Source organism: Glycine soja, chromosome 8 (genome assembly GCF_004193775.1).
Source record: "Glycine soja cultivar W05 chromosome 8, ASM419377v2, whole genome shotgun sequence".
NCBI classification, from domain to species: Eukaryota; Viridiplantae; Streptophyta; class Magnoliopsida; order Fabales; family Fabaceae; genus Glycine; species Glycine soja.
Window position 1 is genome coordinate 6185467 of NC_041009.1, and position 27391 is coordinate 6212857.

The 27391-nt window shown below is 33.2% G+C and overlaps 4 protein-coding genes across 12 annotated transcripts; 1 reads left to right on the plus strand and 3 right to left on the minus strand.

Moving 5' to 3' along the window:
* Positions 1 to 874: 874 nt before the first annotated feature.
* On the minus strand, positions 875 to 5382 carry LOC114421453 (N-acetylglucosaminyl-phosphatidylinositol de-N-acetylase-like). Of its 3 annotated transcripts, none has more exons than XM_028387367.1 (10): positions 5142 to 5382; positions 5019 to 5079; positions 4804 to 4874; positions 3758 to 3822; positions 3351 to 3395; positions 3170 to 3250; positions 3005 to 3072; positions 1928 to 1976; positions 1663 to 1730; positions 875 to 1402 (listed from the first exon to the last, which is right to left on the minus strand). In XM_028387367.1, exons 1-10 carry the CDS (start codon positions 5254 to 5256, stop codon positions 1336 to 1338), a joined length of 690 nt encoding a protein of 229 aa, XP_028243168.1. In that variant the 5' UTR covers positions 5257 to 5382; the 3' UTR covers positions 875 to 1335. The 3 variants fall into 3 exon arrangements, with proteins under 3 accessions (XP_028243168.1, XP_028243167.1, XP_028243169.1); XM_028387366.1 differs by having other exon boundaries at positions 1663 to 1823; positions 5142 to 5379; XM_028387368.1 differs by lacking the exons at positions 4804 to 4874; positions 5019 to 5079 and having other exon boundaries at positions 1663 to 1823; positions 5142 to 5381.
* Positions 5383 to 6922: 1540 nt separating this feature from the next.
* Positions 6923 to 11452, plus strand: LOC114421456 (probable protein phosphatase 2C 39). 4 transcript variants are annotated; one of them, XM_028387373.1, is made up of 8 exons: positions 6923 to 7041; positions 7847 to 7912; positions 8369 to 8422; positions 8926 to 9096; positions 9580 to 9828; positions 9913 to 10186; positions 10270 to 10424; positions 11150 to 11452. In XM_028387373.1, the coding sequence occupies exons 1-8, from the start codon at positions 6943 to 6945 to the stop codon at positions 11282 to 11284; spliced, it is 1203 nt and encodes a 400-aa protein (XP_028243174.1). In that variant the 5' UTR covers positions 6923 to 6942; the 3' UTR covers positions 11285 to 11452. The 4 variants fall into 4 exon arrangements, with proteins under 4 accessions (XP_028243174.1, XP_028243176.1, XP_028243175.1 ...); XM_028387375.1 differs by having other exon boundaries at positions 8929 to 9096; XM_028387374.1 differs by having other exon boundaries at positions 8372 to 8422.
* LOC114421454 (histidinol dehydrogenase, chloroplastic-like) lies at positions 9003 to 17672 on the minus strand. 4 transcript variants are annotated; one of them, XM_028387372.1, is made up of 13 exons: positions 17450 to 17672; positions 17292 to 17364; positions 17095 to 17196; positions 15483 to 15584; positions 15290 to 15361; positions 15157 to 15219; positions 14977 to 15018; positions 14667 to 14726; positions 14450 to 14560; positions 14003 to 14173; positions 13487 to 13577; positions 12877 to 13168; positions 9003 to 9303 (listed from the first exon to the last, which is right to left on the minus strand). In XM_028387372.1, exons 1-12 carry the CDS (start codon positions 17593 to 17595, stop codon positions 12891 to 12893), a joined length of 1311 nt encoding a protein of 436 aa, XP_028243173.1. In that variant the 5' UTR covers positions 17596 to 17672; the 3' UTR covers positions 9003 to 9303; positions 12877 to 12890. The 4 variants fall into 4 exon arrangements, with proteins under 4 accessions (XP_028243173.1, XP_028243172.1, XP_028243171.1 ...); XM_028387371.1 differs by having other exon boundaries at positions 9003 to 9308; XM_028387370.1 differs by lacking the exon at positions 9003 to 9303 and adding an exon at positions 12413 to 12743 and having other exon boundaries at positions 17450 to 17671.
* Positions 17673 to 18382: 710 nt separating this feature from the next.
* LOC114421457 (small RNA 2'-O-methyltransferase-like) lies at positions 18383 to 26817 on the minus strand. Its single transcript, XM_028387378.1, has 10 exons — positions 26564 to 26817; positions 25311 to 25604; positions 24404 to 24493; positions 23516 to 23970; positions 23188 to 23433; positions 21133 to 22070; positions 20890 to 21041; positions 20708 to 20824; positions 19882 to 20019; positions 18383 to 19108 (listed from the first exon to the last, which is right to left on the minus strand). Exons 2-10 carry the CDS (start codon positions 25575 to 25577, stop codon positions 18674 to 18676), a joined length of 2838 nt encoding a protein of 945 aa, XP_028243179.1. The 5' UTR covers positions 25578 to 25604; positions 26564 to 26817; the 3' UTR covers positions 18383 to 18673.
* Between the last annotated feature and the right edge of the window lie 574 nt (positions 26818 to 27391).

The window sequence follows — 27391 nt, forward strand, 5'->3', positions numbered from 1 at the left end:
TAAATAAAACATTACAAAAAATTATTTCCACCAAAAATCAAATTCAAATAATATTCAAATAATTTAATTTTAACGTTAACAAATTAACTACTTATATTTGTAAGAGAAGTCTAGGAGTATCTTGCTCACAAAATTTCCCACACCAGAAATACAATTGGTGTGTCACACTTCCTGTCCTTAAATTTCCTGATTTGAGGCAAAGGAAGCGGAAAAGATAGATGGGTCACTTTTTGAGTCCTTTTTTTTTTGGGTCATTGACTGTTCTAAACCAAGTTGTCTACCTTCTGGTGCAGTGATGTCAAATTATTTTTTTTTTATAAAACATTAGAATACTCAAACTCTTTGATTAAATTAGCATACTCCAATTATTTTTTATTGAAGATTATTTAGTTCTTTACTGCTGTTGAACAAATTCTGTTTAGAACACTCTTGGGTGTGAAAGAGATGTAAATTTCAAACTTTAATTTATATAACAAACAAAAAGCTGTTTGGATCCCTTTTTTGTGAACCTGTGGCATTTCTCGTACCAAAGCTAAAGATTAATCCTTATAAATACTGAGATATATTTAAGTGACTAATTTTTATTGTTAATCTCCGTTTTCTATTGATGTAGACAGTGTATTTTTTAAGTTTTTTTTAGTATTTTTGAACTCTTATAATTTCTGTTAAAAAATATTTACATTAAAAAGATAATGTAATATTAAAAGAAGAAATAAATAAAGAATTTATTAAAATATTAATATTAATGAAAAAAAAATAACAAGTTATAAACTATAAGATCAAATGTTACTTCAAGTAAAATCATCATGCTTTATAGCTTACTTAATTTGAATTTACTTAACCAAGACACATACAAGTATTTGACAATTGAGTGTAAATCCAAATTATCTGAGTTTGATTCCTACCGATAAAAAAAATAAGTTGGCCAAATATAATATAATTACAGGACAATTAATTACAAGTTTTAGCCCGTGGGTGATTCAAGATTGATCGAAAAAGTCACGAAGGATTCATGGCTATTTGCTAATACATCGGTAGTAAAGAATATTATTGTGCTACTTTATCAATACAATAAATTGAAAACTCAGTAAACAAAATCTGATAAACTTAGACCAGACCACTGATATGCACCTAGGATATTTGGAAGAAAATTAGCAGTGATTCCGTTCAATCATGTCATGAGAAAGTGAAAGGCTGCTTGAGCCGCAGAGTACAATCCACATAATGTATTTAGCTTGAACCCGGAAGAAAGATTATAGATACAGAGCAGGAGCAGGTTTGCAAAAAAATGAAAGCTGATCTCACAAGCAACACAACTCCTTCAGCATTGCATCTTTACTTTACCTTTCTAAGAGTGTTCATATAGGTATAACTGGACAAGGTTACAAAAAGCTTGCGGAACCTGCAAAAAAGAATTTAGATGGAGATAAAAAGATGTGCTGTTGTGCAATGCTTCTTTGAGATAATTTCAGTCGAAGTTTCTAAATATATATAACATAGATGTCATGTGTGATAGATTGCAATATTGACACAAGGAGGGCAAAGATTAAAGGAAGGAAAAACATTAAAAGAAATAGAATCCAAACTAAACATTTGCAAAATTTCAAGGAAAGACATTTAGTCTATAGTTTTTATAATAAAAGTAAGGTAAAGCATGCGTACCACACCCACTGGCTTGAATGTTGGGCCATTGCAATACCGCTCCTACGGGAATGTTCATTTACCAAGCACTGCATTGTTCCATTTGTGTGCAGCATGGTCAAAAATATGGACAACCAGATATCAACAGGACCACTATATTTGCGCAAAATATTGGTGCTAACCTAAGAATAATGAAGATATCCCAGGAGAATAAGGCAATTGGGATGAGTTATAATAAAATAATTGGTCAAATAAGATGAGAAAATAAAACAAAGAAAATACATACAAGCTCCCAAACTTCAATATCCCTTTGTAAAATATCATGCAGTAGCTTGCTGTTTACAACATGGAAAAAATTTCAATGTAAGAGACAGTAGCATAAGAATGAGAGAAAATAATGCAGTTCTAACAAATCATGGATAATGTCCTATATCCTCATGCACTTAAGTCCCATAATCTTTGGTTTTCTTGGATACTGTACTAGAGATCACATATATGAGGACAAAGAGAGCTGTTAAAGAATCCACAAGGAAAATTCTAACAATCAGCAAAGCAAAATACTACAACAAAAGTCTTATTCCACTTGGTGAGGTTGACTATATGGATCGATGATGCCATTGGGCACAGTTAAAAATCATTCTCAGGGACACAATCTGTTGTAAGTGATCCATGTTTGAGATATTGGCAAGTTTTGCATGGATTGTCAACAGCCTAACACAACCCCTCTCCTTTATCTAGACTTGGGACCAATTATGAGACAATAGACACAATAAACAAAGAAATTACTCATGGAATTTAAACAATTTCTATAAGAAGCATGCATGATCAAATATCAATATCAATTTTAACGAGTTTAATAATCTAAACACCACTGCACAGTAGCTTGCAGGAGCTTTTAAAACAATTTCAGTATTTAAAAAAGGATATTGACATGTATTAGAAAATTTGTTCAAGGTTATTTGAGTATTGAAGTGTTTTTAAGCAAACAAACTAAGCTGCTCCTAACAGTAACAAGAACAAAATAGCACCACAGCTGAAAATTGCAATTGTTATTTGTTATAGCATAGTAAGGGTGGGGGACAATGAGCTTAGAGTATACAATGTGTGCCGATATGACTCATTTATTGTTATTTCAATTTTAAAATTATATTGTCTGAAATAATTCTCAAAAAGTGCAAATGTTAGTGCAATTTTTGTACAACTTATTTTGAATAAATAACACTTGTTTTTGTTAGCTTTTTGAGAGCATTTAGAAAACAAACAATTTTCTTCCTTGAACTAAGTCCATCCAATCATGCTACTATATCCCCAGATTTTTCCGCTATAGTTCTTTGATATTGATCAATACTAATGTTCAACTTACCATACTCCATAATGCACATCACGATGATTACAATGACCTGAGACACCATAGCTGTCAAAGGTAATAATCTGGGGAAAAAGGGATAAGAAAAAGGAGCATCAAGAGAGATAATTTACACAGGAAGTACTGGTCTGCCGAAACATGCCTAAGGCAGCACAGTCTTACCATATCAATGCAACGACTGGTTATTTCTTCCTCAATAATCTTTGCCAATAAGCTATGGTTCCAAACTTTACCAAAACCATCCTAGGTATGATAAAAAGTTAAACAACCGCAATATAAGGAACTAACAGTAAGATTCAGAATAGTAAATATTATAACTTCCAGAGACCTATTGGATCAAAACCTGCAGATCAGGATGGTTGACAATCTTCACTTGTTGCATCGGAACCTGCGTACACAATTTTCAATGTCAAACAAGCAATACCCAGAAATATAAGTTTGGCTTGGTGGTAAAGGGTGAAAGGAGGGAGGGATAGGTTAAAAATAAAAAAATAAAAAAACACAATACCCCTATTAAATTTTAGCCAGATACTGTCATTTTTAACTTATGTTTAGAACACTATCAAGGAAAGTCTACCTAGATTTCCCTAGAAACTTATGTTCTAAGATTGGAAAGCTATGACCACTAAGTGATCCAAGGAAAAATAAAAAATAAAACAGTTCCCTGACAGGAGCAATGTTTAATATGTATAGAGAAGCTCTGCTATTATGTTTGAAACCACAACTATTTTATGCCATTTTGTAAATCACCTTGAGGGCTACACAAGCCTGAAAAAGCTCTTGTTTTCTGATATTTCCTTTGCCATCTGCATCACCTACAGAAAAATAATAAAAATTAAAAATTATCCAAAGGACTGAAACATAAACTTCGAAGCTTTGGTTTTGTGACATTGAAAATTTCATAGCTAACATTCTAAGATAGAATTTCTTGCCCTAAATCTGTAAAATTAAAAATAAATCTTCCAATGAAAGATCATTAAGGACTGTAATATGTATATAATAATAATGCAAAATGGAGAATTGCTCATAAGGAATTGAAAGGTAATCCTCTGAATTTATGAGAAACAAGGAATACAGAGATGGAAAAGAAAATAGAAACAGAATGACAATGGGGTCCCAGACACCAGGAAACTCCCCCCATCCAACCCTCGTAATTTTCTCTCAATTCTCAATACCAGCCTCCCCATTACAGACTCTTCACAATCTTTTCGATCCCCCCCCCCCTCCTTACTAATTCTCAGTCATTCTGTTTTATTCTCCCGTTCATTCACAGAATCTTCCTTAGTCTCCTTCTCACCCATTCCCCAAAGTGATCCCTCTACTCTGCTAGAATTATAGAAAAGAAAAAGAAAATTTCTATTAAATGTAAACTGTGAAAGCTGATAGCAAGAAATAACCTGAGTTGTGTAGCTCAAGCTAATAGTTTGATTATAACATTAAGTCTACTATCATCTGAGCAATAATATCGAACTTTTTTTACATATTATCTATTTTAACTAAATAACATTGCCAATGTGTGAATATATATGAAGTGGCGACATTACCATTATTAAAAATAGCTCAAAATTAAAAAAAAAAAAAATCAAGACAGTAACTGAACTTGGTTAATTTAGAAAGATGTCAACTTAAAGAAAATTCAACTACAGAATGGGAATAAAGAAAACTACAATTAAAATTAATAAAAAAAAAACGAGACTAAACTAACATACAAAAAGCTGAAAAGATCAACATAAACATATATACACCAAAACTTGTATAATTTACAAGACAAAAACAGATTGTGCAAAGTTATTCACCTATAGATAAGCAAAGTATTTGAACATTATGCCCCTTTGAAGTCAGAAAATTTATAGTTGGAGTAAAGAACCTGCAGAAATGAAACAAAACTTGAAGATGGTGTGAAATCATAATGCGGGAAATATGAAATTTGACGAAACGCAGCGTTTTTGGAGAAGGATCCAAATCGAAGGAATTAACATTGGAAATAAGAAAATTGTGGTTGGGAAATTACATGGATTCGTCATCGGGATGAGCAATAACCAACAAGACATTTCTCTTCCGAAATGCTCTGCCTGAAAAAACGAGGGAAATAAGAAGAAAAATTGGAGCGAAAGGAAGAAAGAGGAGGCATTACCATTGTTATTCGTAAAATGTTTGGCGAAAGGGATGCGGGGGAGAAGGAGAACTTTGCAAAGAGAAACGATCCACAGAAATAGAACAAGAGAAGCAATTATGAGAATGAAGGCCATCGATCAACAAGATTCAAGCCCTCAGCCCTCAGAATCCAGAATGCAGACAAAAGCTATCGTATCATCAACGCATTCTCTTCGCTCAAATTTATTAAAATAATATAAATAATGGTACCAACAAATGAATCATAAAACCTAGTTGTGTAAGAAAAGGGATGAAAGGTAAATTCAATAATTTTTTTAAAAATAGAAGTTATTTTTTTTTCTAAATGAGTAAGTGTTGCATTATAGATTCACATGTCTATTATTAGAAGTCATCAGACTAACTTTTTAAACATAAAAATCACCAAATTGAGTTTTATCTCTTTTAATAAAGTCTTATGTATATGCTCATGAACATTGTTATTAGACTAAAACACTAGTTGAAATAGTATTTCATAAAACATTTTATTTATCAAATATTACTAATTACTAATGTAACCGAACAAACTTTTCACTAAGTAAAAAACCATTTTAAAATACTTGCAAAACATATGGAAGTCCGAAAGAAACTTAAACAACAATTATAGCTTCTTTTTTTAAAAAAAAAAAAAACATAGCACTATTTCAAACAACACTTGGAAAAAAAAAATACAATGAATCATGAAGACGACACTTGGATGCAATAAGTGTTGCGTTATGGACCTGCAATAATCGGTCCATAATTATGGGAATTTTTCTTTCCGCACCCAGAAAATTTCTTTATACACCCAGCAGTGAGAGAAGAAAACCAAAAATACCTTTAGGCATAGCCTATACAGATTGTCAATCTGTAATGCCCATATGGATTGTTAATCCGTATGATCCATACGAGGACTCAGACATGTGATTTTTGCGTTATTAACCCAACACTTTAATTAATTGAGCTAATAGATTAACTATGTTAAAAAATAATTCACGTCGTTATATATAATACTAGAATTTTTAATATATATTTAATACACATATAAGTTTACATAATAAATTTTGTAACTATTAGTTTTGATCTAATAATGTATTTTTTTACATATATAAATTTATATTAAATCTATGATTTTTATTTAAGGTCTATACGGATTGAGATTTATAAACTATTCGTAAGAACAATGTTGAAATTAAAGAAAAATTGAATAATGTATATGAGATTTGCGGAGTTGCAGGAAGAAAATCCCGCACTTCCAAGTTATTTCCTCCATCCTTTTTGTAATATTATTTTATTTTTTGAATTCATCATTCCGAAAATAAGAAAAAGAAATACATTTCAACATTATGAATTGGTCATTCGGAAATAATTATGAGACAAATCCCTTGAGACACCGAGCCTAAATCTTCTCATTTTTTGGTGAAAAAAAATCAAGAATATAAAACTTTACAACTTATAATTAATTTGTATGTCCTCCCACATCCGAAAATATAAATATTATAAAATTTTACTATCATTTGAATGATAAAATAAGCTTATTCTTCTTTTGGTCACGTATTATTTTTCAGAAAAAATTATTGGCCATAGAGTATTGTAATCTGGTTCCTTCTCGAGAAGTAGTAGCTCACAATGAAATGCATTGCTGTGATTAATCAAACACAAGCGGTGAAGGACACTGACCCATGCATTCTTTAACCACGTGCCATTCCCTTTCCAGCAAGGATTTCTAATTCCTTCGATACCCGACACTAGCACATGGTGCATACTAAACAAATACCAGTATCATCTACGTTTTATAGTTCACCATGCTTCCATTTCTTTCTCAAAGTTTCAACACTCTTTGTTTGTCCTCAGCTTCTGAACTCAACCAAGACAAAGCCATGCATGAAACAAATATGATGAAGGTACGTACGCTGCTTTCATGCAAGAAGAAGTGTGACACACCCCATCAATGTTTGTTATCATTTTATTGGAAAAGTAGAACGTATGCATGTGTATATGCCTACATGGTTGCTTATCTTATGTATTAAGTGAACTGCACATTATATGCTGTCTAAAAACTAGAAGATTACATGAAAGTGAAAATTTGGAGATTTCCAAGCAACGTACAACACTTTATTGTGTTTTTTTTTTTTTTTTTATATCAACGTTAGTTTGGAAACACGTTTATAAGACAGGAAAGTGCTCCATGTGTGTTTGGAAACATGTTCATAAGCCAGGAAACCACATCATAATTGTCCAAAACAAGTTGTAGCCTCTGTGTTGACTTGAGAAACCACATCTAATGTTGCTTGAAAGCAAAACTAAACTCGCTATTAGATGCAACGAAGGGGGAACGAAGAAGGGAACAGATTTTAATGGAAGGAAAGAAAGAAGAGAAGAAACACTTCCATTAACTTGAAAGAGTATAATCTATAAATAATTATTAAACTATTAAATTTAATTATTTGTTAATTAAGGATAATTTACTACAAAAAATGGAAGAGAAGGAAGGGATTTTAGTTTTATCCATTCAAAATATTTGAAAAGTTATTTTTCAACAAGAATGTCGTCTTTCCTCTCTTCCATCTGTTTCCAACCAAAAAATTATGTAAAGAAATTCAAGTAATGACTTTGTACAGAATCATAATTGAATATGATGTTTACATCTTGTCTTTCATTCTATAAGTATTTCGCGCTTGATATGTAATTTTGTTTTCTCCTGAGCAGGCCAATTCTAACTTGCATAAAAGAAAGTCTAGCTTGATTAGTGGTGGACATCCTTCTGCATTCAAGGTATATGCATGCAACTTTTATGTGTCCTATACGGTTTGATTGGATAGATGAGCTTCAAGCAGAATAATATGTCCTCAAAACGGAAAATTGCTCCTCCATACATTGCTTTCCAAACTCTTCCATCCAAACATAGCCATAGGCTTGCTCACAAAAGGAACCATGGCAATTGAATTCATCTACTTGAATTTATTTTACTGGCTGAAGAAAACTGTCACGTCTAAGAACCGGATTGTATTTAAGTTCATTTTCATTTAGCAACATTGCTTTTACTATACTTCTGCTTTTATCAGAATCGTGAAAGAACATGAATAAATAGATAAGACATTCTAAAAATTAGTATGATCGAGCAGTAAATTAACACGTGACAGTGGTTGTGGTTTTCTATCCTCTCTCTACTGAGATAAATATGATGAGCTTATATGGAATGATGTTCTAATATACTTCCCTTTATATTAGAAGAGGATATCAAGAAGGGGAAGCTATGAGGATTCTCTTGAAGTTGAAAGAAAGGTTATTCTCTTTCATTCTTGTTCTATGCATTATCATTGCAAATTTGCAATATAATAGAAGTACTATGCTGGGGAAGTTATGTGTGTGCATATACAGTGGAAGATAGTGCTGATGTTACAAGGTACGTAACTACAACAATGGAGTCGCAAGAGTTCTTCCCTTCATCATGAAATCTGAATCAGAATATGCGACATGTTCATTAAAGTTACTTACAGAAATTGTTCAAGTTAGAGTCAAAGAAATAAAGCATTTTATGTCTTCTCCCATCATCAGACATTCTTTCAAAAGCTTCTACTACATTTTCAGAAATTATCCCATATTTTGTCACTTGTATTTATCTCCTACCTGTCCATTACTCATTTAGTTGATTTCAATTAAGTTTCTCTTTGAGCTAAAATTATTTGGAGTATCCTAATAACCGTAGTAATGAGATTGATTAATTTCCTTGGTAGTGTACCTTCCTCGTTATCATAGCCAGCAAAATTTTACTTTGCATTTAACAGCAGCTAGAGGATAATTTTACTACAGAAGACAATTATAATGAGAATGAGGATAAGAATGATGTTGGTGACAACACGGATGCAGAAAAAGCAAGAGATGATGATGATGTAGTGGATGACCATCAAGAGGAAGCAGAGTACTTACCAGAGGGTGATGGTCCAACTGCTACAGAGGTATACTATCTTTCTCTAAGGAAATCTTGTCATGATATGCATTCTTACTAATTCATTCATGTACATTTTCTCATCTGTCAATGTTTCTAAAGAACATCAATGTAATCTTACCAGTGTATCTTTCAATTGTTCAGTAATCATATGTCCAGAAGTTTGTATCACACCGGATTTCTACCGTGATTCTTAGTCTATCATTCCTTCCAGCTGCTGTTCTGTTACATAAACAAGCTATTTGCCTCTTGCCCTTATACAATCAAATATAGATTTTAGCATTGCCTTTAAGTGCAATAAGTTAAAATAGATTATCCACATGATTCTTAGTCTACGATTATGAGAAATAGCTTTACAGCTTGACACTTCTTTCTTGATTAAACATTTTAGCTTTTCATTCTCTACAGAACTTCATTTCCATGCATGTCCTAACCAAAATCAAATGATCATCTAACAAAGGAAAGCTCACAAGGTAACTTTTGCTAAACACAGGAGCAACACCACAAAGGTTTGGTCACAAAAGATGCAAATGAAAAGAATAAGCCTTCTACACGACATTTCATCCATGGATATCACTTGATCCAAGGACAGATGAATCATGGAATGGAAGACCATATTTTTGCTCAACACAGGAATCTCGACGGTTATGACTTAGGGTTGTATGCAATATTTGATGGTCACTCCGGTCATGAAGTTGCAAAATACTTGCAAAGTCATCTGTTCGAAAATATACTGAGTGAGGTATATCCTTTAGTGACTGTTTTATTTCAGTCTACACTATTATTATTCTCACTAATATTTGATATCTTAATCATGCATGGATAGCCTGAATTCTGGGAAAATCCAGTGCATGCTGTTAAGAAAGCATGTAAAGCCACGGATGATGAGATTTTAGAAAACATAGCTGATTCACGTGGAGGATCAACAGCTGTTGCAGCAATACTAATTAATGGAGTAAAGCTACTGGTAGCCAACATTGGTGATTCTCGAGCAATATCGTGCAAAAATGGTCGAGCAAAACCACTTACTGTGGATCATGAACCAGAGAAGGAAAAAGATCTTATTGAGAGTAGAGGAGGTTTTGTGTCTAAGAAGCCAGGTAATGAGTAACTAAAATTGGTTGAAAGTGGGTCATTAATGAGGCTTAAGTACTGAATTGCCAAAAATATATGATTTAATTAGGGAATGTTCCCAGAGTGGATGGCCAATTAGAAATGACACGAGCATTTGGAGATGGAAAACTGAAGGAGCACATTACGGCAGAACCAGATGTGACGATTCGGAAGATTGATGAAGACACTGAATTCATCATTTTGGCAAGTGATGGCCTATGGAAGGTACGAGGATATTGAATGTATCTTATAATTGATGATGAGGACAATTTGGCTGAAGTAGAGCATGAACAAATCTAGGTTCCACGAATTTTAAATTTTAAAGAAAGATACAGGAGATGCAATGCAAAGCCATAAATGTAAATGGTAAGAAATTTTGAAAGGAAGAGGAATAATTTCAATTTTGTAATCAATTGCTAACCTATTGCAGAATGACTTGGAACAGTTTTGAGTGATATTTACTAAGCAACTATATGTTAATTATATTGAAAGTATAAACTTGATCTATATTTTAATTATACTAAAATATACAATACGCATATGTGCTCAATATACCAAAACAAACTCTAGAATTTGCATTTTCTTGTTAACTATAGAAACATTGTCTAAAAAGAAAATAGGAAATTACCCTTTGTTCTGGCTTTACCCTTGAATCACACACGAGAAATAAGTGACTAAAATCATTTCATAAATGATTAGATAATAAATTCTTAATTTCGTCTTTATTTTTTAGACTTTCTTTTACGTGGAGAAGGTTATTTTCTTTTTTTATACGTGAGTTTTATTTTCTTTCAATCTAGAACAAAATGACATACCAATATATTAACTCATGTAATAACATACCAATATATTAACTCATGTAATTAAGCACTTGGTATGCAATAATGGCAAATGTAAGAACCTAGATTTTAAGAAACAGTATTGTTATTGTATTGACTCCTCCATCACAGGTGATGACAAATCAGGAGGCTTGTGACTGTATCAGGGATGAGGATGATGCGCAAAAAGCATCCAAGAAGTTAGTCAAAGAAGCTAAATCTCAGGGAAGCTATGATGATATTTCATGCATAGTTATTATATTCTAGCTTAAGTCCTCCACAATGCTCCTGCATGTTATACATAGTTTCCTTTGTCTGCTCTGCTGTAAAATATTTTAAATTCCTTTAACTCGAGGAAATGTCTCTTTAAAGTCTCCTGAGAGTCATGTACGGCAGTTTAACTAGCTACTGTTATATGTTTCTTTATTTAGTCAATCTTTACATAATGTTAAGTAATCTGCTACAACTTAGTGCGCGTTTGAATGAGATTCACATGATGTCCATATAGAAGCAAGTAAATGTAGCTTTTGTGTCATTTTACCATTTTGACGTAATTTTGTTGCTTGAACGTGGATCCAAGCCGTGTTTTCAAAAAAATTGAGAAACGTGGATCAAGATCTTCTCTCTCCACGTCTAGTATGGGACATAGGCAGAAGCATGAAAAAGTTGCTTCACATTTCCACGACACGGATCTAAACACCTACTTACACTTGCCAAATTTTCTTCAACCATAGCCCATTCACCCCTCACAAAAAAACCATGCTACAATGATTTCATGTGCAGCCACAAGTTTCAAGTTGTGTAAAGGATCAACTAACAAAACTTAAGCCGTTATTTGATATTTTAGTCGTAAGCACTCTTGAAGTAGACACATGCAATGCAGCTTGAGGCAATGCCTCCAAATTTTACGCTAAGCAATTATTTAATACTATTTTTTAAATTTTTAAAGAATTTATAATATATTTATTAATTAAAGGACATCTAATAGCACATGACACTCTTTATTTCACTTTAAAAGAAAAAATGGTTCTTACATTGAGCATCGAAGTTCTTCAGGTAGTCATCTAAAATACTTGGAAGAACTCTACCATCTAAAATATTTTTTCTTGGAGAATTTCAACTAGTATTCTTTTAAAAAAAAAAGGGGTCTCATAAAACGCGCACATTAGATTGAAGATGACCTGAAGAAAAACTTTTTTAATTAAAAACGTATTTTATAAAAAATGAAGTTTTAAAAAAATAATAATAAAACACACACACATGGATCTTCAAAAGAAGTAACTGTTTTAGCTTCTTTTTCAAAATCACAATCTCGAAAACGGTTATCATAAAATCATTACTTTATAGCTTAAGCCCCTAGCTAATAGTAAAATTCAATATCTTACAACACCAAAATTTTACCCAATTATGTAACATGAGAATAGTAATTTACTCGGGGACCATTTCTATTATTTAGTAGTAGTTATCGACAGTTGAGCTACAGTGACTGTTGGTCTCTCTAATTCAGTTATAACTGTACTTATGAGTCGAGCTCAACAGTAAATATGAGTAACTCAACAATTGTAACTGATTCAATATAGAAATACATTTTTCTCAATTTTATCTCACTTTCTTTCTAGTTTCTCTGAACTCTAGATCTCAAATATGGTATCAAAGCTCTTTGCTTTGCACTGACCACTTTCTCCCTTACGATCTTCGAAAAACTCAACAATGATTAACGTTGACTCTATAAAAAAACCAAATTTTCATCAAAATTTAAAATTTCAATACCCTTTATAGTTACATGACTTAAAAATAGCAGTTGCTTAGGTGCTAATTTTACATAAGTCAAGTAATCGATCAAATGATAGTAAGCTTACCGTAGATTATCATGTCATGTTGATACCTGCCTGACTTCTATGTCCTCAAGCCTTAGGGTAACTGCTAGCTTGTGGGCATCAAGACCTTCAACTTCTGCCATGGTAACGACATATGGCCCGAGTTTTCTTAGGCCTTCTTCTGTGAGAGATTGCACAGTTATGAACTTCAAGAAAGAATCCAATGAAACACCACCATACATCCTTGCATAACCATAAGTGGGAAGAACATGATTTGTCCCACTTGCATAATCACCAACGCTCTCTGGTGTCCACGGCCCTAAAAATACAGAACCTGCAGAGGCAATAAACGGTCATGTAAATCTACCATCTGAAATTATGGCTGTGGTGACAGAATGCGGTTATCAAATGAAAGTAAAGGTCAAGGAGAAAGCAGAAAAGTGCCTAATACCGTGTTTCGAGTACATCTAAATTGGTTCTCGACAGTATTTTTTTTTTAAAAGAAAGGAGTTTTGACTTTTTACATCCAGTTCAATTTTGAGCAATATAAGAGATTGCAGTTATAATACATATGACTAGCAACAAAGGTGCATCTCCAAACCCCCTCTTCATCATAAGAAAGAGAGCAACTAACGATATGACAAAGCCATACCTGCATTCTCAATAAAACCCTCCCACTTCTCTGCATCATTCGTGTTGACAATTAGATGTTCGGGTGCATATAAGTTTGAGAACTTGATTGACTGCAACATGAAAAAAAAAATTATAGTTCTAAAACACCAACAAAGACATAATAAAGATGTTAGACAATTATAATAATAAAAAAAAAGATGTTGACAAATTGAAACCTGACTAGCTAGAGAAATTAGGATTTAAGTGAAAATTGTAAATTCAAAGAAAATGAAATTATGAATTATGACATATCAAGAGATGATGACATTTAAAACAACATGCATATAGCAATGTTGTACATCAGTTAAGAAACAGGACTAAGCATATATGGTTGTATTGTATACCAACTACTGCTGCACATGTATAAATACAGGCATAGTGAGGCCTAACAGTCTGTTAGTGCTTCTGAACAAATTGTTTTCTTTTCCTCTTTGCTCTTCACTCTGCTTTTAGTGGGACCCAAAATACATAGATGTACTTGGACAACAGTACTGACCTCAAGCATATCATGTGCATAAACAATAAAACTGTGGCTTAGGGCCTTAGCAGCAAACTCTCCTCTTGGGAGACTCTGGCACTGCTTGTTGAGTTCCTCTTCTATAACATTCAGATCCACACCTTCACCAGAAATCACAAGCACAACCTGACTATCAGGACCATGCTCAGCCTGAAAATCGTAAATTAGTTGCAGATGCATCAGCATGGTATAAAAAGGCCAAAAAGTTCTTAGGTTGGTGGAAAGATAGTGAAATATATCTTGTTTGAGAGTAAATTCATGCTGCTATTTATAATCAATAATATTGATTCAATATATAATATGTTTGTCTTTCTATAATAGAGCATGAGATACCTTTCTAAGAGAGTGAAAAGGAAAGATTATCAATTCTCACTATGAATGTATTCATTCATATACTAAATAGAAGAACTTTAGAACTTAGTAAACCTGGGAAAGCAAATCAGCAGCTACATGACGAGGAATCGCATGCTTGTCGGCAATGACTAAAACTTCAGATGGACCAGCTGGCATGTCAATTGAAACCATGGCTTCACTGTTCTGCAGAATATTTTCAACAATAATGTAAAGCGGGATAAACTATAATATAAGATCTGAAGAGTGAAACACAATGTATAAAATAGATAGAGAGAGATTCAAAGCTCACTTGTAGTATCATTTTTGCAGCTGTGACATATTGGTTTCCTGGGCCAAAAATTTTCTCAACCTACAAAAGTATTACAAGAAATTATGCAAAAAATTTAAGAACTATGAAGTATTTAAATTTTATGTTAACCTAAATTTCAAATAATGTTATGTCACTATGTTGTATATTACATACTAAATTTAATATCTCCTTTAAATCTTCAATTTCAGCAAATTTTGACATAATGTCACAAATTCCAATTACAGGAATAAAGCTCAATCTAATAGCTACAAACAATAATTTGAATAGAAATTCCAATAAAACTATTCACCTTGGGACAAGTTTCTGTTCCCCAAGCCATGGCAGATATGGCCTACAATATCAAAGAATGTCATATTAATCATAACCATAATAATACAAATACACAAACATAGATTTAAATTAAACATAAGGATATTAATATCATACTATATAAACAGTTAAAACAAGGGTAAAATATCATGCTTCAGACCTGAGCTCCTCCAGCTCTAAGGATGTGAGTCACCCCACCCTTCTTTGCACAATACACTACCTCCTGCAGCAAAAAACGTTGGTCAGAAAAGATGCTATGGTCTCAAATATTTTCATACAATATAGATGAGTACCTTGCATATAGTACCATCCTGAGCTGGAGGAGTTGCAAGGACAATAGTTTTACATCCAGCAATCTGTGCAGGCTGGCATATAAAACAATCAAAGATCAACAAAATCCAAAAAGATGATGATTATCAACAATCACAATGCAACTATAGGATGGAGAACAATACTACAAACTAGTTAGACATCAATTCAACTTACAACTGAAAGCATCAGAGCTGTTGAGGGTAATACAGCAGTTCCCCCTGGAACATAAAGACCAACAGAATTAATACTTCTTGCAACTCGCTTGCATTGGACTCCCTGACATTTTCGGAAAACTCAAAAGAATCACATAACACAAACATGAAGGCAGAAATGAAATAACTTATGAAATATTAACATAGAAAAGATAGACAAAACTAATCAAGAGGGGCCAATACTCGGTCAAAAGTGCATATCATATGATGAGGGGGAATACATCAGAGGGGACAATGGATGCAGCTTATGTTGAACTGTGGAAATTAAAGGTACCAAGTAAAATTACAGCTTTTACATGGAGATTACTCAGAGATAGACTACCAACAAAAAGAAACCTGCAAACATGCCAAGTTGAGATAATTGATGGGCGATGCCCTTTCTGCAACATCGCGGAGGAAGACGCAGGTCATTTATTTTTCCATTGCAGAAAAATCATTCCCATGTGGTGGGAATGTATGTCTTGGGTGAAACTTGTGGGTGCTCTTCCGCAAAACCCAAAACAGCATTTTCTACAACATATAAATGGAATGGTTGATGGAATAAGGGTCAAGAGATGGAGGTGCTGGTGGCTAGCTTTGACATGGTCCATATGGCACCATAGGAACAAAATAATATTCTCCAATGAAGCATTCAACGGCAACAAAGTCATGGATGATGCATCTTTCTTACTCTGGACATGGCTTAGAAGTTTTGAGAAGGATTTTGACACAAGCTATAATCACTGGTCGAGTAATCTTAGATCAGGGTTTCTTTATTAGTTGAGGATAGCACAGTAGATCAGCAGTAGAAAACAGTTTCATTTATGTATCCAGACATTGGTTCCTATCAAGACTACATCAAGTCTGATACTGGAACCATATGTTTGATGTCTTAATTTGTAACATTTGTACCTCTGGTACTCAGATTAATATACATATATGTTTTCGCTGATAAAAAAAAAACTAATCAAGAACAGGGAAGCAAATACAACCACAAGCACTAGAGAAAAAATAAACAATAAACAAATTCTACAATGTATTCCTGGTCCTGTTTGGATAAACTTCTCTATAAGCACATAAGCTAAAATTAACTTATGCATAAGCTAATTGGTAGGTTGACTAGTTTCTCTAAAAAAGGATTTTTGAACTTGTGCATAAATTTATTTTAGCTTATGGAAGAAACTTATTTCATTTTTCCTTCTTATTTTCTTTTCTTATAAATACTTATGGAGAGGGCGAGCCCTGGTGCAGCGGTAAAGTTGCGCCTTGGTGACTTGTTGGTCATGGGTTCGAATCCGGAAACAGCCTCTTTGCATATGCAAGGGTAAGGCTGCGTACAACATCCCTCCCCCATACCTTCGCATAGCGAAGAGCCTCTGGGCAATGGGGTACGAAGTAATATATATAAATACTTATGGAGAAGTTTATCCAAACAGGACACTACTTCCTAGATACTCCTGCAGGAACCTACTTAACAAGATGTTTCACAAAAGCACATCAATGATCACTGATCCACATATAATATATTGGTACTGTATCTTTCAATTTTCTACCGAATGAAACACAAATTCGTTAAAAATAAGATCTTATCATACTTTCATATTCTCAACATTTCTCTCGGGTGTCTTCTGAGCAGCATGAAAGGCATATATATTGTTGTAGGCGACATCAAAAGCTTCCTTAACATGCGCATCGAGCTGCAATGGATAGAGCCAAAATTAACTAACATAAATAATTTCAACAAATAACAGTACAATGATTAATGATGTGCACAAATAATAAAGAAACTCACTTGTGGATCAGGAAGGTCGGAGACAAGTTCAACGATGTTATCCAATTCAGCTTTGTCGAATCTCAATGTGTATCTACAAAAGTACATAAAGAATCAAGAGGATAATAATGAGTATAGTAACGATGAAGAAAGTAGAGAATAAAGAAGCACGAACTCACTCTTTGACAGCAGCATCGCCTCTTTCGCGAACGTGGTCAACGATAGGGTTGACCAGAGCGAAAACCGAAGAGAAATCAATGCGAGGGCGAGCGATGAGGCTGCGAAGCTCAGCATCACTCAGCTCTGACAATTTGTATGACTTCATAATAACCCAATCAATGAACAATGATCAATCAATCACAACGCAAACTCTTATTCTCCTCTTGTGCGCTTTGGGGTTGAAAATGTTTGGAGATGTGAAATGAGGTAAAAAAAAAAAATGAAAACAAAATTAAGAAAATTACTTTTTCTCTCTCTTTCTATTTTTTATTTACTGAAATAAAAAATTACATTCTTATTCATATTTTTTTCTTTACTTTTATCGCTTCGTTCAAACATATCGTGAAAGTAAACTGCACCTAAATTTTAAGCCTATTCTATCTTTCCTCTAAATTCAAAATAAATAGTTTTATTTTTCCAAAGTTAGTAATTTAATGAATCATCAACACATGGACTAATTTAGAAAATTTATCCTAAATTATAAAAGAATCTTAATTAAATATCATAAAATTTTATTATCCTCATTAAAATCTTAATAATATTGATTAAATAATACACAATATATTTATATTATTTAAAAATCTTAATTAAATACTATAAATTTTTATGATAATTTTTTTTACAATCATTTTAAAACCTAAATCGAATACACCTTATTATTCTCATTGTCATATTACACCATCAAAATTTAAATTATACATTTTCCTCGAAATTAAAGAATCAAAATAATAGTAAAAATATTATTGATATTTTTTAAAAAAATGAATGATTAAAGGAAGTGTGACTAGTAATAAATATTAAATTATTCATAATAATAGCTACATAAAATGCGTACCTATTCAGTCAAAAAATGCGAACCTACCATTTGCTTAACATAATATACTCTTTCAAAGTTAATTTTAAATCATATATTCTTTATTGAACCTATAATGTAGATGCAATATGCTAATAATATTGAGAAATGCAACGAATGACAAAATACTATTATCAACTATTTCCTTTTCTGGCTGACCAAAAAAAAAACTATTTCCTTTTTCTCTAATCAGTGCCCTGCCTAAGCCTCTCAATTCTCTAGCTCTTTTCTCCTAGCATCCTATCTATCTTTGCTTGTCTGATTTCAAAAGCACCAGCAATCCGATTACCTAAAAGAACTCTACGAGTCTCACTGAATAGTTTCAAAGAATTTATTCTTTTTTACTATTCCATTCCCATATTATACTATAATGGTGTTCATCAGCATGCTTTAGTACATCATCTTCAAGTTTCCAATCCCTTTTAAACACAGCAATCTGTGAAGCATAGCCGGGTTCAACATCAGCAGAACCACCGACCCCACCAAACTCCACATTGTAATTGTGCCGAGCAGCTAAGTCAGATGCCCATTGTGTGAACTGCTCTCTGGTCCACTCAAATTTGTGATCATGATTACGAAATTTACATGATTGTAAGAGGGTTTTCTCGTCTGATTCCTCTTGTTCTTGGGTTGGAGGACTCGACTTCTGGAGTACTACATTGTATTCAAAATTTGGCGTTGAAACAATGAGAATCCTTGGACGAAAAAAACTTAATGCCACATCCCCAAATAGACAAGCTTGATCTTCATCCATATGTTCAATCACCTAAATAGTGTAGCACAAGGAAAAAATTATGTTATCCCGGGGCACAGGAACACGACAGTGATAGCATAATACAAGAACAATTCAAATATTTAAAACAAACTCTGAAGTATATTTCCAGTGAATTGGTGCAGAAAGTAACGAGGTATACATATACAATTCCTAGTTATAACAATGCAGAAGTGTTTAACCACTCGTTCATGCATTGGCTAAAGAATGATGATAAAGGCCACACTAAACAGCATTACACAGTTAATAAGACTGAGGTGCTTGCAGTAGAATGTGTAGATGAATGAATGCTTGCAAACATGTGCATACGACCATGAAACCAGTGACTGCAGTCACTGCGGAGAAATAAGAAAATTCGAAATCATCATAAATGTTCATCTTCCTTGCCTGCTCTACCAACTAATTTCATCCCATGTAGCTATTTCCATGATTGCAAATTTCCATTGTTCACAGTCTAACTCTTTTTTCACTTTCAATTTCACATGAAGATAATTTAATTCCAGTTTATATTAGATTGGTATAAAAGCATTGCCTGGTCATACAGAAATCATATGACACAATGCAATTTAATATATTAAACCCAAGTTATTGATGGCAAACTTTTTGTTAGATGGTAAACATATTCTAAACTCAACAATAATCAAATCATGTATCATATATATGATTTACTTGTAGAAAGAATAGATATGAAATAAGTCTTACATTAGGACAGCCATATCAAAATAAAGTCAACAATGGAAGAATATATAATGGATTATGAAATTTACCTCTAAACAAGTACCGATATCAAATCCATGCAACTGAGAGCCAAAATTTGTAATGGAACCTTCATAAAGAATTACTGATTTGATGCTTGTCAAGTGCCCACCAGCATCTGAATTTGTGACTAATTTTGAGTTAAGAACCTGTAGAATTCGTCCACACAAAACCAAGCAGTTTTACTAACAAAGAAATATATATACAACAAAAACCAAGGATTTTTCCACTAAGTGAGCTTGTCACATGGATCAAACAATTTCATGTTGAAATTTCACATTTATACCCAAGAATAAAATTATGGTGTGAGTTTCCCACTCACATAACTAGGTCCTCCAAGACCATGATCTCCAAAATCAAATGTGCATACTTATTAAATGGGAAGATGAGTCAGATGCTACTTTAATCAAAGATATCATCCTCAAATATTAAAATAATTCCCTCAACTAAAAAGAACACATCCATGTTATTAATCAAAAAATAATAAAATAGCATGACCAATTACTTTGATATTTTCAAAAGTTACGGACACTATTATGCACAAAGCAACAATTTGCTAATTTCAAGTGATGAACAAACAAGACTCACATAAATAATGGACAAAATAACAGCCTTCTCAAATTAAGAAAGAAAGTTGGGACACATAACTAAGTCTATAACATTCATCACTTTGGCATATTTTTAAGATCTATCTTGTTCTGACAAGACTCCCCCAACATTATATGTTTTGAAAAACTGAATCAAGCTCTTTATTGTACAACTAAGCATACACCCTAAATACTCTAAAAAGAACAAAAATGAAAACTTTGTCATATGAAAGTGAATGTAAGATGCGACCTTTGCAGCACGGCTAAGACCCTTCTGTGAAATATCTACACCAGCCATTTTCTTTAAAGATGTTGGATAATTTAACAATGCTTCCAAAAGGCTTCCAGAACCACATCCAAAATCAATCTGGGATGAAAGAGAACATCAAATTTACAATTCAGATTAACCAAAGATGAAAATATTTTGTATACCAAAGTAGAAGCATGGGATTCTAGAATTTGTTGCACTGCAAATTCCACTCGTTGCTTTGAAAGTGGAGGGCTGAAAAGAGCCTGCTCCATTCTTTCCTCAGGAGGTTCTGCAACTCTGATCAAACTTATTTCATATTCCATACAACATTTTTCTGAAAAATAAAAATATAAAGGCATTGACACAGTCAGCAATTTAACCCACACTGAAGGGGGGGGGGGGGGGAGTTGAGAGAAGTAACTCACTAGATATCAACGAGGACAGCATTTTGACCGAATCACCAGCTGAAGCAGCAAAAATCAACTCAGTAGAAAGTAAGTTTGTAGAGAAATAAGCGTACTGACCAACAGACATCTGCATCACAACCTCCTCAACATAGGAAACCACAGCACCAACTCCCACTTCAAACTCAAACTCATCACAAACTTCAATAACTTCTTTCAGATTCTCACCCTCTACAGCCAAAGAAACTGAATACCTTATACAAGGTAAAGATCCACTGGATGGACACACCCCAGAATATGGACCTTCAATCTTTAATGAGTCCACTATATTTCCCAGCATGTCATATGATGAATTCATATAGATTGATTCAACAAACTTATTGCAATGAATTCCATTAAGCTGACCATTGTGAGTTGATTGGCCTGCTAAAAGATCTCTGATAATGTTTTTGGAATAGATCTGAATATTAAAGTTGTCTACAGTCTCATAAAGCTGCTCAAAAGGGAGAATCATACTCTTAAAACACATGTTCAGCCATGATAGAACTTTCAATGAAGCATTCTGAATAGCATCATTCTGCTTCTTATAACAATCTTTTGGGGAACACAAAAGTATCAAATCTCCACACCTAGAAAGTAATTTTATTTCACATTTAAACAACTCAGAATCTGAATGCTTTGGACTTGTTACAGAGAACCCATTGACACACTCAATCACATTCTCACCAGATTCTGCAACCTTCAAACATGATCCTGATAATCCAGATGTTGTTTTCATAGGATGAAATGAAAAGAGAGGTTCAGACAGACGGTGCTGGCGGCAAAACATACAAAGTATATCCCTGGGAAGAGAACCTCTCCAGTTTGGTCTTGAGGTGAATCTTGATGGCAACTCGGATGCAAGCATTGCCTCTCTGGACAATTTATAAATCCCGCCTGGGGTCTTCCCTAGAAGCATCCTGTATTGGCAATCTAATAGTCATTAAATGATGCAAACTTGCACAATGTTGCAGAAATAGATATTGACAAATTTTTATTGCCCAAAAAAGATAAAATACAAATGTTGATGTTCACCAAAGAAAATGTTTGGCAAATGTACAATTCAAGGGACAAAATTTGACTGTCAGACTCAAAAAGGGTAAGGCATTTGAGAAACCAAAGTCTGAAGATGTTGGGTACCCATAGCCATTAGTTAGTTAGTTAGTAGGCTGGAATAATTAAACTAAGGCATGTTGCCTATAAACAAGAGGAGCTTGAGAGAAATATCTATCATTTGAGAAAGAATTGTACTGTTAGAGAGTGAGGAGAAAATAGGTCTATCAAATATCCTGAATATTCAATAAAATTCATTTATTTTCTAGTTCCTGACCAGTTTCTATCATAAGAGCAGGTAAACTTCTTTGTTTAAGAATAAAAGGCTCTTACCTATTGTAAACATTCAGTTCGCAGAGACATCAGGAATTTTTTTTTGTCAAGACATTATGTATTTTTTAAAAGCTTGTGATATTTTTCTTCCACAAACATATTATAAATTATTTTTTGCCCCTACTAAGGAATATTTCTGGATACACCACTGGTTACAGCCTCATTACTTCTTCTGTTCCTTGTTTCTCTTCCCCTACTATCGGTTCTTTTATCTTTGTAAACTTCAGTAATCATGGAGATGCCAAACAAACACCTAGACAAATTATTATTTAGATAGATTAATTATTGATGGTAAGTTTGTCAGAAAAGAAAGAGCAGAATGAAGCAGATAAAGTAATTAGTATTATGTTAGTTTAGACAACAAATGCCTGGTAAGGTCCATTTCTAAGTTCAAGCATATGATAAAGGAGTAAAGATGAAGTTTTCTACAATCAAAGCACCAACAAAAATTTATAGAAGTTGTTCTGCAAAAGCAAAAAAATAAAATAAAATACTTTGGTTGGCCACTATGATACAGCAAAAGTGCATGACATGATAACCATAACACCTCTCTTTTTATCAAGTATTACTTGGAAGTTTAGCCTAGAAGGCAATATAAGGTAGACAATTATGCAATAAACAATTCAATGAATCATTTGACTTTAAAGAGACCTGTAATATAACCGAATCGTTACATCCTCATAGAAAAGATCTCTAGATTTCCGTGTATATCCAATGGATGCTAATATTGCATCACCGGTTATATCTTGCCCGGCAAAGTAACTTGCCCTTACATTCAGAGATCCCTTTAAATAAAGAGTTTCTTTTCCATTTGGAAATTTAGAAGATAGATCCGGTAGATATGATTTTGGAGCAGTAAAGAACAGTCTTGTCTCAGAAGAAGCTTTACCCAAATTCCTGTAGATCCCCAGAAGCCAAGAATAAGTTAGAAAGCAATCAAAACTAGGAAACTTTTCTGTAATGTCATCAGTCATCATACCTTGAAATCAGAACATTGGCAGCATCTTCAAAACCAAGTTCATTTGCAATGATATCAAGGTAGTATTCTCTTGAAGAAATATGAAGAGTCACTGCTTCAATCGATTGTTCAACTGAACTAGGAATGTGTACAGCAGTAACCTGTATGCATTTTTGTGAACCATGTTCTTTCATCAATGACTCTATAATATCTTGGGGATATGGACTCAGCCTTCTAATCCAGAGATGCCGTTCAGAAGTAGCAAGAAACTGGTGTAAGTTTGCAGTGGCCCTCATTATGTATGAAATAACTAAAAATGGGTTTGACTCCACCTCAGGATTAATACATTTGCACAAGTTGAAAAGCTTTGCATCATAGAAAGCAATGACAGAAAGAGGAATGGAACCACAAAGATCACCTTTCCTCCACAAAGTTGCTCGAATGTGACCACTGAGTGGATGATCACATACAACAAACTGTAGAAGTATCAAATGGCAAAGAAAAATGGATATCAGACTGATTTAAAATTCACTAACAGACAAAACTGGAACAACATGGCATCTAAAGTTAAATTTCCTTTCGACTAATTTGTCACCGTGATATAGCTAGCCAAGATAATTGAAAATTATTTACTAAAATTAAATTATAGAAGGAAGAGACAAAAACCACAAATGAAGTAGATATAAAGAATTCATAGAATTTAATGTCTCCCAACTAGAAATGTCCGGCAGATTTTAGGGATCAGACCAATGCTAAAAAAATTATTTACTTGCCACTAAACAATTTGGTAAAGAATCAAAAGAATCTTTTATCCAATCCTCCATCATTTTATCTTTAAAATTTTAAAATTTATATAGGATGTGTCCTAGCTTCATGGCCTAATATACAAGGTTAATATAAATTACCTACCTTTTCAGAAAATATGTAGGTGATTCGAGATACTAAACTTTCTTGTGCTTCTTGTGGAGTGGGATCAATGGTCTCTGTACAAATGCCAAGCTGAAGGAGAGTAATTAATAGGTGTAGCATTATGAAAGTTAAGATGTCATAATCCTTAAGACAATAAACACTTGAATAAAAGATATAACAATATAAAGCCAGTTCCTGTGCAGCATTAAATTTTTATAAGAAAACATCACATTACTATTGAAATAGGACGCATACATATAAAACAAACTGTAGCAGTAGAATCGATATCAGAAAAAAAAATTATATGCCTATTCATAACATTATTTAGAAATTATGTGTGTGAGTGTTTGAAACAATGAGACAATGAGTCAGGCAGGATAAATACAATCAAGCCCACATAAAAAATGCCCTCCAATACATATTGGCCAAAAAAACAACATCCATAGAAAATTCCAGCAATTGAAGTTCCAGTTAAAGGAATGACACATTACACAAGCATGATTATTATTGAAAATACTCCCTTAACTATACTAGAAGACACAAAAGAGTAAGATTCACATGTGGCAATATCAGAGTTTCTGACATTGACATTCTCAAATGCAAGAAAACAAGCACTTGACCATGATCATCTCCAAAGTAGGACTAAAACTAAATATAATCATTAATAGCTGAATGTAACAGAATTAATAACACTTGTTTGAATAAATAGATAACAAAAATTCAAAAGGCACGTGAGATAAGGCTGTAGCTAGATTCAACATAATTGTGACTGAAGAAAAGTAAATGTCGTTCATATTACAAGTTCACAACAACCATAGACAGATCTAATTGAAAGGGGAATCAAGTATGAAGCATGATGACATAATAAGAATTAATAATTTGCATACTGATCGGAACTAAGTCATACCTTGTCTATAGCAATCTCTGCTGCAGATTGCTCTGCATCCTTCTTTTTCCTAAAGGTTCCTGAAATAACAGAAAGTTCTGGAAGCTGCAATGTGCAACGGTAAAGGCAGGGACCCATTTGTGGAATATTCAATCCTGGACATTCAGTTTGAGGAGCCTCCTTCACTTCCTCTACCACATAGCAAGCCCTACTGCCAAAATTTTGGTGTATTATAGCTTTAGGTGTAAGGATTGGTTTTTTTGGTGCAACATGTTCTCTTGCTTCCATGGCAAAAAGCTCAGACCATCCACTATCCTAGAAAACCAAAAAAAAAAAGGGGGTAAACAAGAACTTGTCAATCTCCTACATACTTGAATATCATCTTATCAACAATAAAATACTTTTTAAGTGGCAACTAGCATAAAATCTAGATTGTACAGAATAAATATATAACACATACAGTAGCATTCAGTTTTTCTAGAAAGATTGGTGAAATGCATAAGATTAAAACCTAATTTATTCATCAACCGGTATTTGTAAGGAAAAAAAATTCAAACCCTGAAACCTCAATCATAAATTTCAAAAAGTTATAACCTCGGTAATATTTGTTAATCCAAGTTAAACATTCCAGAAATTTCCTAAATACATTTTCACCAAACCTAATTTATTCTTCAATCAGTATTTGGAAGGGAAAAACAAAATCAAACCCTCAATCATAAGTATTTGCAAAAGTATAACCTCGGTAACATTTGTTAATCCATCTAATCATCATCCCAGAAATTTCCTAAATATATTTTGACCAACACGCACAGAGAGAGAATATAATATATAAACAAAAAGCAAGTCAGTTGCAGTTGCAGTTGCCTAATGCATAAAGAACTATATCACCCTCATATTTTCGGATAATAACTAGAAAAATAAAAAATAAAAATTGATGAATTCCATTTCGTAGCCGATTACCAGCATAGGGAACAATGCGTGTACTAGCGTCAAAACTGAAACCAAATATTTTATAAAAAAAAAAACAGTTTTGCTCCCATACTATTGAAACGGCGTAGTTAAAACGGCGAAGAGAAACCCCAAGCAAGTTCTCATTCACAATGATCGTGGTAAAACAAACGACAGGAATGGAATTAAACGCGGAATATGGAAGTGAATGCGGGGGGAGAATCAGAAGCAAGTTGAGGATAGAAAAGCGCATCAAAGGAATTAAGTACGTTTTAACATTGGAAAAAAAGAGGGAGAGAGAATAAACGCAGTGATGAGAATAGAACCTTGGTTGAGTAGAGTGTGCGAGGAGCAATGGGTTTTGGAATGAGAAGGTGTTGTTATATACTAAGAGTGAAGTAAAGTGTGAGTGTGAGGGAAAGCTTTTCTTTTCATTTCATTTCAAGTGTTTTTGGTTTTGGATTCATTCTGCCATGCCTGGTGCGGAATCATGCGTCTACGCGTGGTCGCGTGCTAACTTGCTTGTTAAGTTCTTTTTTTTCTTCTTTCAAGCACGACACCTCCTTTTTCAAACTCAGTTATTTAAGATGGTTTACCAAATGGAATTAGAAATGGCACAGTGCGGGTGCTTATTGTCTCCCCAATTCTCATTCTCTTACCTATTTAATCTTATATTCAATTTAAATTAGAAAAATATTTTTTTAAAAAAAATATTAAAAATTTGATTTTAAAAAAATAAATTGATTCTTAAATATTTATTTTTAACTACTTATATATTAATAATTTATTATAATGTATGTGTCTAAAAAAATCGTTAAAAAAAATATATTAAATTATGTAAAAAATTTAAAATAAAATTAACTAGTAATAAAATTTTTAGGCCTTTTAATTAAATTATGGAAAAATTCTACAAATTTTAATTGGCAGACGTGGGTCCAGGTTCAAGGTCGGGAATCCCATATCCGTATCCGATTTTTGATTATCGGAAAAAAAAAAACCGAACCTGAACCCATACTTGATCAACTCGAGTATTATCCATCAAAGTCAAGATCACGAGTATGTTTTTTTTGCCATGTCTAAATGGAATTTCTTGGTTACTCTTAGATGTAATATTTTTATTAGATTAATTCATTACTTTTAATTGAGTTTAACGG

Coding starts and splice junctions, on each gene's coding strand:
- LOC114421453 (XM_028387366.1), bottom strand. CDS start 5,256: ATGGCCTTCATTCTCATAATTGCTTCTCTTGTTCTATTTCTGTGGATC. Junction 4,875..5,018: donor CATCCCGATGACGAATCCAT/GTAATTTCCCAA, acceptor TCATTTCTGCAG/GTTCTTTACTCCAACTATAA. Junction 1,403..1,662: donor CATTCAAGCCAGTGGGTGTG/GTACGCATGCTT, acceptor TCTTTTTTGCAG/GTTCCGCAAGCTTTTTGTAA.
- LOC114421456 (XM_028387373.1), top strand. CDS start 6,943: ATGCTTCCATTTCTTTCTCAAAGTTTCAACACTCTTTGTTTGTCCTCA. Junction 7,042..7,846: donor ATGAAACAAATATGATGAAG/GTACGTACGCTG, acceptor TCTCCTGAGCAG/GCCAATTCTAACTTGCATAA. Junction 7,913..8,368: donor GACATCCTTCTGCATTCAAG/GTATATGCATGC, acceptor CCTTTATATTAG/AAGAGGATATCAAGAAGGGG.
- LOC114421454 (XM_028387372.1), bottom strand. CDS start 17,595: ATGAAGTCATACAAATTGTCAGAGCTGAGTGATGCTGAGCTTCGCAGC. Junction 15,585..17,094: donor GAAATGTTGAGAATATGAAA/GTATGATAAGAT, acceptor CGAAAATGTCAG/GGAGTCCAATGCAAGCGAGT. Junction 14,727..14,976: donor GAACAGAAACTTGTCCCAAG/GTGAATAGTTTT, acceptor ATACTTTTGTAG/GTTGAGAAAATTTTTGGCCC.
- LOC114421457 (XM_028387378.1), bottom strand. CDS start 25,577: ATGGAAGCAAGAGAACATGTTGCACCAAAAAAACCAATCCTTACACCT. Junction 21,042..21,132: donor GCTGTCCTCGTTGATATCTA/GTGAGTTACTTC, acceptor TTTATTTTTCAG/AAAAATGTTGTATGGAATAT. Junction 20,825..20,889: donor AATCCCATGCTTCTACTTTG/GTATACAAAATA, acceptor CTTTCATCCCAG/ATTGATTTTGGATGTGGTTC.